Source organism: Bufo bufo, chromosome 2, assembly GCF_905171765.1.
Source record: "Bufo bufo chromosome 2, aBufBuf1.1, whole genome shotgun sequence".
Lineage (NCBI taxonomy): Eukaryota > Metazoa > Chordata > Amphibia > Anura > Bufonidae > Bufo > Bufo bufo.
This window is the reverse complement of record NC_053390.1, coordinates 305,541,477-305,553,853: the sequence shown is the minus strand read 5'-3', so window position 1 is coordinate 305,553,853 and position 12,377 is coordinate 305,541,477. Positions and strand designations below refer to the sequence as shown.

At 45.0% G+C, this 12,377-nt stretch overlaps 1 protein-coding gene across 2 annotated transcripts in view; it reads right to left on the bottom strand.

Annotated features, from left to right (window-relative positions):
* The window catches only part of LMLN2 (leishmanolysin like peptidase 2), a 29,660-nt gene extending 24,674 nt beyond the window's left edge, over window positions 1–4,986 (bottom strand). For both annotated transcript variants that reach the window (XM_040416859.1, XM_040416860.1), the window contains exon 1: window positions 4,534–4,986. In XM_040416859.1, the coding sequence (XP_040272793.1) occupies window positions 4,534–4,822 (289 nt within the window). In that variant the 5' untranslated portion in view covers window positions 4,823–4,986. The remainder of the gene's footprint in view (window positions 1–4,533) is intronic.
* Window positions 4,987–12,377: the final 7,391 nt, after the last annotated feature.

The following is a 12,377-nucleotide window of genomic DNA, read 5'->3' as shown; positions in this document are numbered from 1 at the left end:
CATAATAGGGGGTCGCAATCACGGCCGCATTTGCAGCCGCTCATCCTCATAGGCCGCAAGCCACTAGAAGTCTAGGAATGCAATGACATCACCGTGACATCCTGCGCCAGGTCTCATGTTACCATATCATTGCACAAGACTTGAAGCAGGAGGTTCCAGTGATGTCATTGGGATCACCTGTACCAGGATGTGGCAACAGCGGCCATGCATCGCAGATGGCGGCGGGGTAACAGTGGTCAGGTAAGTGAAAAAATTTTTTACACTAAAGGTCGCCGCTACTTGGAATGACAAGAGGGGGAAGCATTATATATAACTGCCACTATATTGCGGGGCACCAAGGGGGGGGGGGGGCATTATATATAACTGGCACTGAGAGGGTCATCATCTACCGGGGGCACGAAGTGGGGAAACATTATGTACAAGTGGCACTAAAGAGGGGGAGAATCATACAAGTCAGTTTGCAAATTTCCTTCTGTCGAGTATACCATTGTATCCAAAAATTGGAGTTTCTCTGAGGAACAGACCATAGTGAATTGCAATTCACTGTGGATGCCATTCAAGTAGGCATTAAATTCCCGCAGTGATTCCTCTGTACTGGACCAAATGAAAAAAATGTCTACATATCTCATCCAGCCCTTCACTAACTTGAAGAAGCTGAATGGATATACAAACGATTCCTCATAGAACGCCATGATGTTCGCGTACGCTGGGGCCACATTGGACCCTATCGCTGTCCCCTGCATTGGACATAGAAATCATCCTTAAACAAGAAATAATTACATGTGAGGATGATCTCTAAGAGGGACAGGAAAAATGGGATCCTACGTGAAGAATGATCAGAATTATGTAGTGCATGCTGTACCGCCTTTAGTCCCTTATTGTGGTCTATACTTGTGTATAGACTTACCACATCAAAGGACCCCAGTAATTTACCTTCCCTAAGATGAAGATCCTCCAACTTCTGTAGAAAGTGTGAAGTATCTCTGACAAATGAGGGTGCAGAGGTAGCAAAGTTCTGTAGGACCTTATCCAAGTAAATCGCAATACGGAAAAAGATTGAATTCACACCTGACACTATAGGTCGCCCCGGTGGGTTATCCCTACTCTTATGTATCTTTGGCAGAGTATATAGGACTGGGGTAACTGGATGTGTCTCAATGAGATAGTCATGTAAAGGTTCATCAATAATGTCTTCAGCGTACGCGTTGTCCACCAAGAGTTTAATCCTGCGCATATATTCAAATTTTTGATCCTGGTCAAGACGACAGTACACTGAAGTGTTACTGAGTTGGCATAATATCTCTCGCTTATATTTTTCAGTGTCCATTATGATGATCACTCCCACCTTATCTGCAGGCTTGATAGTAATGTCCCTTCTGCGACAAAGACTATGAAGAGTCTTCCGTTCCATTGGTGTGATGTTTGACCTATATTTTATTGTATGTGCCTGATTCCTAAGTTTATTGATGTCATTTTTAACTAAAGAAATGTAGGCCTCTACCACATTGTTATTAGTTGGGGGCTGAAAATTACTTCTTGTATAGAAATCAAACTTCTTAAATTGCATTGTATAGATATTTTTGGGTAATATCACCCTAGGGCTATCATCAGAGGTGGTAGCAAAAAAGTTCTTAAGTCTCAACCGTCTAAAAAATGCAAAAAGGTCAACCTCACATTTAAACCAATCGATTGTCGCAGTTGGACAATATGACAAACCCCTATCAAGGAGGGAGAGTTCTACTTCAGTAAGGGACTGAGATGAGATATTTACCACCAATGTATTCATCGCGGTTTGGTTAGAGGAGATTCCTTCTGCAGTCCCAAATGTCCTGACTTGTTCTGGCTCAGGGGTGGTTTCTTTGATCTGGTCATAATGGCGCTTTCTCCAACGTCTATGTTTGCGTCCTCCTCTCCTTTGTCGTTTGTATTTCTCTGTTGCAAACCCTTTCTTTTGTCCTAAAAAAGGATGGCCATCACTGAGGTCCTCAGATGATTCGGTTACTGTAGTGCCCATCTCCGTTCTTCTATTCTGTCATCTGAATCTAGGTTTAGATTTCCTGGCGGGTTGTTTTGGTTTTCCACCTGACAGTTGTTTATATACTTCTCCTTTTGTATAGTCGTCCATATCTCGAAACCATTTCTGGCGTTTGGTAGTTTCAATATTCATACGGTATTTCCCAAGGTCTGCTGTTATTCGTTCAAGCATCAGTTCGGTTTTAGATAACAGTGGACTAAACTGAGCTTCAAGATTCTCAATATGTTTCTGATTTTCCACAATCTCCATATGTAAAAAGTCCATATTTAATAACATAATATCCATAGAATATCGATTAGATATCACCTCAAACTTAGAACAGAAATCTTTGTTATTAGGTAGAAGTGTCGGTCTTAGGTGGGACCTCAGACCCCTAGGAATACGTTCGGCTCTATAATATTCTTGTAATGTAAAAAGATGGAGTTCATGTGAAATTAATGATTGCTTTTCATTTTCTAATCGTCGTTTCAAATGATCCACTGTAGGGGTATTCAGAAATGAACCATCTCCTGTGTTGTTCCCCAGTATGCGTGCCACATCCTCCTCCGTATAGACAAGACTGTTTGCTGCCACCATTTTTAATGCAAATATAATCCAATAAGGGTAATGTCCATAACTTTGTGTGCACGCTCAATGACCTTACTAACACTTACAGTAAACATCAAAGTAAGCAGCACTACATACCCCACCATAGGGAAAAGTCCAATTCATCCGGTACCAGTAATTATGGTCCAGACATGGTGCTCGCAGGTCAAGATCCAGGCTAGGGGTCCCTTGAAATAACGGTAATTAGAAAAATCCGCAGCACTCCGTTGACTTTATTTAACTAAGCAGCATACAATTGCGACGTTTCAACTATAGAAGTCTTTATCAGGCCTGAATCCCCAGAATAGGTCATCAATATCAGATCGGTGGGGGTCCGACACTCCCGTCGATGAGCTGTATGAGGAGGCGGTGCACGCAGTGTGCACGTGCCGTCTCCTGTCTCTCTTCCTGTGCGCTGCTGCTTTGCTATAGACAGCAGGTACTAGCAGGAAGAGAGAAGGGAGACGGCACGTGCGCACTGCGTGCACCGTCTCCTCATACAGCTGTCTGGGTGACAGACCCCCACCGATCTGATATTGATGACCTATCCTATGGGCAACTATGGGCAACTGAGACAGTTTTTCTTTGCACTAGTTTTGATAAATCTCCCCTTATGTATTTTCCCGTCCACAAATTGCCGCAAAATAGAATACCGTCTGTGTTTCATTTGCATTTTTTGCAGATCCATTGACTTCAGTGGGTCCGTGGCCTGCATTTTGCGGCCAAGTATAGAACATAGTCTATCTGTTTGTGCATGAGGCCTAAGGCAAGACAAGAAGAAATGACTTTTTCAAAAAAGTGTACCTCAGAATGGTGTCAGTAAAAATTTAAGGAAAACATAAGTGTTATGGCTCTTGGAATGCACTGATGCACCATTGAAAAAAATCAATGTGTGGCCATTTTTTCTCCCTCCATGTGTCATCCTTTTCCTACCTGTATTGCTAGGCTTAAAAGGGGTTTGCCTAAGAATCTCCTAGCAACACTCTGTGTGAATAAGGACTGAACAAGGAATGCATTTGTGTTTCTTCTGTGGTTTTCATGGACCCATAGACTTCTATGGCCATGTTTGTTCTGCAAAATGGACCAAAGTGGTGCATGCCTCCATTGTTTTACTACTGATCCATGGCCAGTGGAAAAACAAGGATGTGTGAATAAACACACTAAAATAAATGGATGACGCACTGAGGTGTGAATAAGTCCTAAAAGGGATATTAAAAAAATTGTACTTAGGCTGCATTCACATTTGCGCTGTGAACTCCGGCCGTCTGTTCCAGTAGAGGAACAGACTGCCAGAATTCACTGTATCGGGCATATAACTGTATGCTGGCTTTCGTCTGGATGAAAAATACTACATACAGCATTTTTTGACAAATCCTACTTAAAAAATGAATCCAGCAGTGCATGGTGGTATCTGGCTTTGCCGTATACAGTGAACTACAACAATCTGTTCCTCCACCGGAATAGACAGCCCAAGTTCACAGTGCGTATGTGTACCCAGCTTTAATTTGGTATGTTTTGATTTTTAGTAATCTCTAAACAGTGGCAAAGGGTCTTGAGTGCTCTATAGGGCAGTGATGGTCAATGATCACAGACTTCACCAATGTGATGTTCTTACATATATCTTTTTGACTGGATTTCCCCTTGAACTTTTAGATCTATAGTCAGCTATGTAGTGATCGGTGATCATGTATTGCTATGTTATTTATTTTTTTAAATCACATCCACCCGCACACACAAACAAATACCATGACTATGTGAACTACTGATTGTCCAGGTATATAAAGCCTATGTCAGAGAATTCTGGTTTCGAATTATTCCTTGTTCTCTTTGTCTCTGCTTCATCTTGTGATCCACAGCAATGATTATTGTGAAACAAATGTATACAGTATTGATGGCTTAGTCTATAGCCTCACCTGATAGCATGTTGGAGATGGTCTTGGTTACTTCCTTCATGGCTGACTGTAGTTGTGTGTTCTGTGATGGTGTAAGCAGAGCGCTCTCCCCTGGTAGGAACCAAGGGGTCACCCTGAGTGGTCGCTGAGGTGCCCATGTTGTACTTCGTCTAAATATACTGGAAGTATGTTGTACAACTGGGGGGGACACTACATAAGTATCTCCTTGTACAGAGTCATGGAGACAGACTGAAGAACATAGTTTTACCATAAAAAAAAAGTAAAAGGTACTGATGACAAGCCTTGACATGAAGAGACAAAATAGTGACTAGCTGGTAAAATAAACTAGAGGATGAGAAACATAAAGATATATAAAGGTATTCTGACTAGAGGAGAAGCATCCTGAGACATAGCTTCCTACATGGGACAAACATTTGCTCACCATCCACTCTACACTACAATAATAAAGGAGATTCTCTCAGCCGTTCTTCCTGCAGGCTTTGGATGAACAATGCCAGACAAAAAGTTGTGGAACTGGTTTCTGTAGCTCAGGAAGTTAATAATCTAAAGAGAGTGCGAGGGGCAGAGAGCGTGAAAGAGGAGGGGATCTACTGAGAAAGCCTGAAAGAGACAGAGCATGAAACTAAAGCATAGTGATGAGGCTGAAGTTTCTAGAAAAAACATTGCCTCCTCTAAAATAACAAAAATTTGAAGTGTAATTAAATAAGCTGAAGTTATTGTGAATGTTAAACCCATGCAATTTATCTCCATGTAATTACCTCTACTATATATTGATAAGATAATATACAATCATTAACCTGGCCCTAGAGTTGGGATAACAAGACAATTTTGGTGGGATTGGCCAGCAATCTAGGAAAAATGGAAAAGGGCAACAGTCTCCATCAAATAAGGTTTTAGCCATTTTAGATTTTAGGATGCCAGATCCTTGGTTCCCCTGTTAGCGGCTTAAGGTCCTATTATGAGGGATACAAACGCTCATTCCCGATAATTAGTCTATGTAATTGAGCAGCCCATCAGCTGATGAACAAGAAAATGCTCCTTCGTCAGCTAATTGGCATATTTCATCAGGTTGAAAGATGACCAATAATCAGGGGTGTGCTGCCGATCATCTATAGAAGAGAATGAGGGAGGAACGACTGCGGTGGCAATCATTCCTCTCTCATTCAAAGTTTGCATCTGCCAGTGTAATCAGGCCAGGGCAAATGTGCACCAATGGATCATTATCATCCATCTTCCACCCTTATTCCCCTCTACGCATGGAAATAAACATGCACACGCTCAACATATCCATTCATGTATGTTTATGGGAGATCCCAGTGAGACAGTTCTCTAATGTGTATGACTGACTTTAACGTTCCCTACTAATCACAAAAATGTACATCACAGTTGGGTGCTCCTCTCCGCTACGCAGCCAATAAACGTGCGGGGTAGTACTAGCACTTACTGACATGCCGTAGCCATGTTGGTTACTGCCATTACAGTGATTGGCTGGCCGGAACGCATCATCGGGTGCTATATAGCACCTGATGACACGTGGTTTGGCTCAGTCTTAGTCAGGGAGAGCTGCAGTAGAAGGGACAGATAGTGTAGGGACAGGAATTGTTTAGTGTTTCAAGGTGTTAGAGACCCAAAAGTCCTTTTAAGGACTATTGTTTTATCTGGCTTCTATATATATTATTAGCGCAACCTGCGTTAAATTGCATGCAATTGTTTGGCCGCTGCTGAGAGTGACACAACCTCTTCTACATCTGTTGTGTTACATTAGCGCATCCTAAATATCTGTGATACTCAGCGTAATTGTTTGGCCGCTGGTGACAGCGACATTACCTGCGCTGCATCTCCTGTATAACGTTTGCGCATCCTAAATATCTGTGACGTTCAATCTTATTTTTTCCCCGCTGGTGACAGCGACAATACCTTCGCTACATCTCCTGTATAACATTTGAGCATCCTAAATATCTGTGACATTCAGTCAAATTTTTTTCCCGCTGGTGACAGCGACATTACCTGCGCTACATCTCCTGTATAACATTTGAGCATCCTAAATATCTGTGACATTCAGTAAAAAAAAATTCCCGCTGGTGACAGCGACATTACCTGCGCTACATCTCCTGTATAACGTTTGAGCATTCTAAATATCTGTGATATTCAGTCCAATTCTTTCCACGCTGGTGACAGCGACATTACCTGCGCTACATCTCCTGTATAATGTTTGCGCATTCTAAATATCTGTGACATTCAGTCTAATTGTTTCCCCGTTGGTGACAGCGACATTACCTGCGCTACATATCCTGTATAACGTTTGTGCTTTCTAAATATCTGTGACATTCAGTCAAATTATTCCCCCGCTGGTGACAGCGACATTACCTGCGCTACATCTCCTGTATAACATTTGAGCATCCTAAATATCTGTGACATTCAGTCAAATTTTTTTCCCGCTGGTGACAGCGACATTACCTGCGCTACATCCCCTGTATAACATTTGAGCATCCTAAATATCTGTGATATTCAGTCCAATTCTTTCCCCGCTGGTGACAGCGACATTACCTGCGCTACATCTCCTGTATAATGTTTGCGCATTCTAAATATCTGTGACATTCAGTCTAATTGTTTCCCCGTTGGTGACAGCGACATTACCTGCGCTACATCTCCTGTGTAACATTTGAGCATCCTAAATATCTGTGACATTCAGTCAAATTTTTTCCCCGCTCGTGACAGCGACATTACCTGCGCTACATCTCCTGTATAACATTTGAGCATCCTAAATATCTGTGACATTCAGTAAAAAAAAATTCCCGCTGGTGACAGCGACATTACCTGACATGCATCAGAAGGGGCATAGATTCCCGTGATATGAACATAGTCCTACCACTTTACAAATCGCTAGTCAGACCACACATGGAGTACTGTGTACAGTTCTGGGCTCCTGTAAACAAGGCAGACATAGCAGAGCTGGAGAGGGTTCAGAGGAGGGCAACTAAAGTAATAACTGGAATGGGGCAACTACAGTACCCTGAAAGATTATCAAAATTAGGGTTATTCACTTTAGAAAAAGACAACTGAGGGGAGATCTAATTAATATGTATAAATATATCAGGGGTCAGTACAGAGATCTATCCCATCAGCTATTTATCCCCAGGACTGTGACTGTGACGAGGGGACATCCTCTGCGTCTGGAGGAAAGAAGGTTTGTACACAAACATAGAAGAGGATTCTTTACGGTAAGAGCAGTGAGACTATGGAACTCTCTGCCTGAGGAGGTGGTGATGGTGAGTACAATAAAGGAATTCAAGAGGGGCCTGGACGTATTTCTGGAGCTTAATAATATTACAGGCTATAGCTACTAGAGAGGGGTGGTTGATCCAGGGAGTTATTCTGATTGCATGATTGGAGTCGGGAAGGAATTTTTTTCCCCCCTAAAGTGGAGAAAATTGGCTTCTACCTCACAGGGTTTTTTGCCTTCCTCTGGATCAACTTGCAGGATAACAGGCCGAACTGGATGGACAAATGTCTTTTTTCGGCCTTATGTACTATGTTACTATGTTACATCTCCTGTATAACGTTTGAGCATCCTAAATATCTGTGATATTCAGTCCAATTCTTTCCCCGCTGGTGACAGCGACATTACCTGCGCTACATCTCCTGTATAATGTTTGAGCATCCCAAATATCTGTGATATTCAGTCCAATTCTTTCCCCGCTGGTGACAGCGACATTACCTGCGCTACATCTCCTGTATAATGTTTGCGCATTCTAAATATCTGTGACATTCAGTCTAATTGTTTCCCCGTTGGTGACAGCGACATTACCTGCGCCACATATCCTGTATAACGTTTGTGCTTTCTAAATATCTGTGACATTCAGTCAAATTTTTCCCCCGCTGGTGACAGCGACATTACCTGCGCTACATCTCCTGTATAACATTTGAGCATCCTAAATATCTGTGACATTCAGTCAAATTTTTCCCCCGCTGGTGACAGCGACATTACCTGCGCTACATCTCCTGTATAATATTTGAGCATCCTAAATATCTGTGACATTCAGTAAAAAAAAATTCCCGCTGGTGACAGCGACATTACCTGCGCTACATCTCCTGTATAACGTTTGAGCATCCTAAATATCTGTGATATTCAGTCCAATTCTTTCCCCGCTGGTGACAGCGACATTACCTGCGCTACATCTCCTGTATAATGTTTGCGCATTCTAAATATCTGTCACATTCAGTCTAATTTATTTGCACATACACTTACAAAACCTGTGCTACTGTACGTAGTGACGCTACTGTACGGGTGCACTCATCCAGGATACCTAGCTTCATGCCCCAGTTTGCAGGGAGGCGCAGGACACCACTTTCGAAGTCACACCAGTGCGACCAGGTGGTCGGTTGGATTGCAGCAGATAATTCTTCTAGTCGGTTAAGCACCACCCTGTCTTCCACAAAGTCCAGTCTCAGTAGCCAAGAGTCTGGTCAACAGAATCCTCACCATGATTCTCCTTCCTCCCACCATGGAGAGTCTTGGCAAACAAGTGATCGCACACTTGGATATTCCCAGGAGCTCTTTTCATCGCCATTCCTTGATTTGGGCCTCTCGCCAAGCCCGCTTGAAGAGGGACATGAGGAGACCTTGTGGACTGATTCCCAAACTCTTGAGCATCCACAGTCAGAAGATGATGACGGTGGGGAACAGCAATTAGTGTTTCATGAGGTAGATGATGATGAGACACAGTAGACAATAAGTCAACGGCAATTAGTGTCTCAAGAGGTTGATGATGAGGATGAGACACAGTTGTCAATAAGTGAGGTTATTGTTAGGTAAACAAGTCAGGAGGATGACGAGAGTGAGGAAGTGGAAGAGGAGGTGGTGGATGATGAAATCACTGACCCAACCTGGGAAGGTGGCAAGCCGAGCAAAGGCAGCAGTACAGAGGGGGAGGGATCTGCAGCACCGCACCAGGCTGAAAGAGGCAGTGGGGTGGCAAAAGGGAGAAGGTCGGGCCACAGGGGTAGGTGTTCCGCAGTCTGGCACTTTTTTGAGGAAAGTGCGGACTATAAAAGAATTGTCATTTGCAACCTGTGCCGTACCAAAATGAACAGGGGCGTGAACACTAGCAACCTCACCACCACCAGCATGATCCGCCACATGGCATCAAAGCACCCTAATAGGTGGGCTGAATGCCTGGGTCCACAATTAGTGTCTGCGGCTCACACCACTGCCTCCTCTTCCCCAGTGTTACAAGCTGGCCAATCCCCTGTCCAAGATGCAGGCCCGGATGCCTCCCGCCCTGCACCTGGACCTTTGCAAGCACCATCAGCTAGCACATCCACTTCTGTGTCCCAGTGCAGTGTACAGATGTCCATACCCCAGACCTTTGAACAAAAGCGCAAATACCCAGCCACCCATCCACAGGCCATAGCACTAAATGCGCACCTTTCCAAATTGCTGGCCCTCGAAATGTTGCCTTTTATGCTTGTGGACACTGAGGCTTTTTGCAGCCTGATGGCGGTGGCTGTCCCTTGTTACTCAGTCCCCAGACGCCACTATTTTTCCTGGTGTGCCGTCCCTGCCTTACACCAGCATGTGTCCTGTAACATCACCCGTGCCCTGACCAATGCAGTTATTGGCAAGGTCCACTTAACGACTGACACATGGACAAGTGCTTTTGGCCAGGGACGCTACACTTCCCTGACTGCACACTGGGTGAACGTTGTGGAGGCCGGGAGCGAGTTGTACCCTGGGATAGCACAGGTGCTACCGACGCCAAGGATTGCGGGCCCTACTTCCATCAGGATTTCCGCCACCACCTACATTAGTGGCTGCAACCCCCCCCCCTTCCCCTTCTCTTCCTCCACTTCCACCTCAGAATTATCATCTTGCAGCACCAGTCAGCCATCAGTCAGTATCTGGAAGCAATGTAGCACTGCAGTGGGGAAGCGGCAACAGGCCGCGCTGAAACTAATTTGCTTAGGTGACAAACAGCACACCACTGCAGAGCTGTGTCAGGGTATAAGGGACCAGACTAAGCTGTGGCTCTCGCCACTCAATCTACAACCAGGCATGGTCTTGTCTCATAATGAACGTAACTTGGTGGCGGCTTTGGAGCTCGGCAAGCTCACACACATACCATGCCTAACCCACGTGTTCAACTTAGTGGTTCAGCGGTTTCTCAAAACCTATCCCAATTTGCCTGAGCTCCTGGTGAAGGTGTGCCGCGTGTGTTCCCATTTCTGAAAGTCATCTACAGCTTCCGCTGGTCTACCATCACCACAGCAGCGCTTGCAATTGCCAGCTCACAGACTGTTCTGCGACTTGAGCACGTGCTGGAACTCCACGTTCCACATGTTGGCCAGGCTTTGTGAGCAGCAGAGGGCAGTAGTGGAATACCAGCTGCAACATGGTCGTCGCCTTTCCAGTCAGCTTCCGCTCTTCACAAGCGACAGGTGGGCATGGATGTCTGACCTCTGTGAGGTTTTACTCAACTTTGAGGAATCAACACAGATGGTGAGCGGCAATGCCGCTATTATCAGCGTAATCATCCCACTTCTGTGTCTACTGAAACGCTCGCTGCTCACAATAAAGGTGGACAGGGTGATAGCCAGACCATCCTCAGTTCGTCTTCTCAGCATGAATTGGATGATGATGAGGAGGAGGAGGAGCAGCAGACGGTTGCCTCCACTACAGAGGGTAGTACCTATAGCAGGTTTATTCCATCTGTTCAGCGTGGATGGGCCCAAGAGGAGGAAGAGGATGAGGAGATTGATAGTCATCGTCCTGATGAGGACAGCGTAGTCTTGTCTGTTGGGACTCTGGCACACATGGCTGACTTTATGTTATGCTGTCTTTCCCGTGACCTTCGCGTTATACGCATTTTGGCCAACACCGATTACTGATTGTTCACCCTTCTCCACCCCCACTACAAAGAGAACTTCTCAAATCTCATTCCTGTAGTGGAGAGGACTAGCAAAATGGTGCAATACCAGAAGGTCCTTGTGCAACCGAGGAGGGGAAACTAGGGGAATACACAGCAGTTCCAACAGAGGCAGGGCAAAACTCTCCAAAGCCTGGGACAGTTTCATGACACCCCGCCAGCACCCTCACCCTGATGCGCAGCCTAGAGTCACAAGGAGGGAAACGTTTTGGAAGATGGTGAAGGAGTACATAGCAGACCGTGTCAGCGTCCTCAGTGATCCCTTTGTGCCTTAAAACTATTGAGTGTCCAAGCTGGACACGTGGCACGAACTGGCACTCTACGCAACGGAGGTGCTGGCCTGCCCTGCCGCCAGCATTTTGTCAGAGCGGGTATTTAGTGCTGCTGGGGGCATAATAACTGATAAGCGCATCCGCCTGTCAACTGAAAATGACAGGTTGACTCTTATCAAAATGAACAAGGACTGGATTGCCCCTGACTTCTCTACTCCTCCAGAGGAAAGTGGCTGAACATAAAGGCACTTTAAATGTGGCTTTTATGGTGCATTGAATATGCTGTATTCCCATGCACCCCTTCTATCACTAAAAAGGGTATATGGTTCAATCTACCTTTTCTCGTCGTCCTCCTCCTCCTCCATCATATCAACATGCTTAGGCTGCCCTTGCTCCTAATGTTTTAGAGCGTCAGCTCAGCAGCAGACCCTCACCCCTAATGTTTTAGAGGGTCACCAGCAGGCCCTCGCCCCTAATGTTTTAGATGGTCAGATCAGCAGCAGGCCCTCGCCCCTAATGTTTTAGATGGTCAGATCAGCAGCAGGCCCTCAACCTTAATGTTTTAGATCAGGCATGCTCAACCTGCGGCCCTCTAGCTGTTGCAAAACTACAACTCCCAGCATGCCTGAACAGCTTACAGCTATCA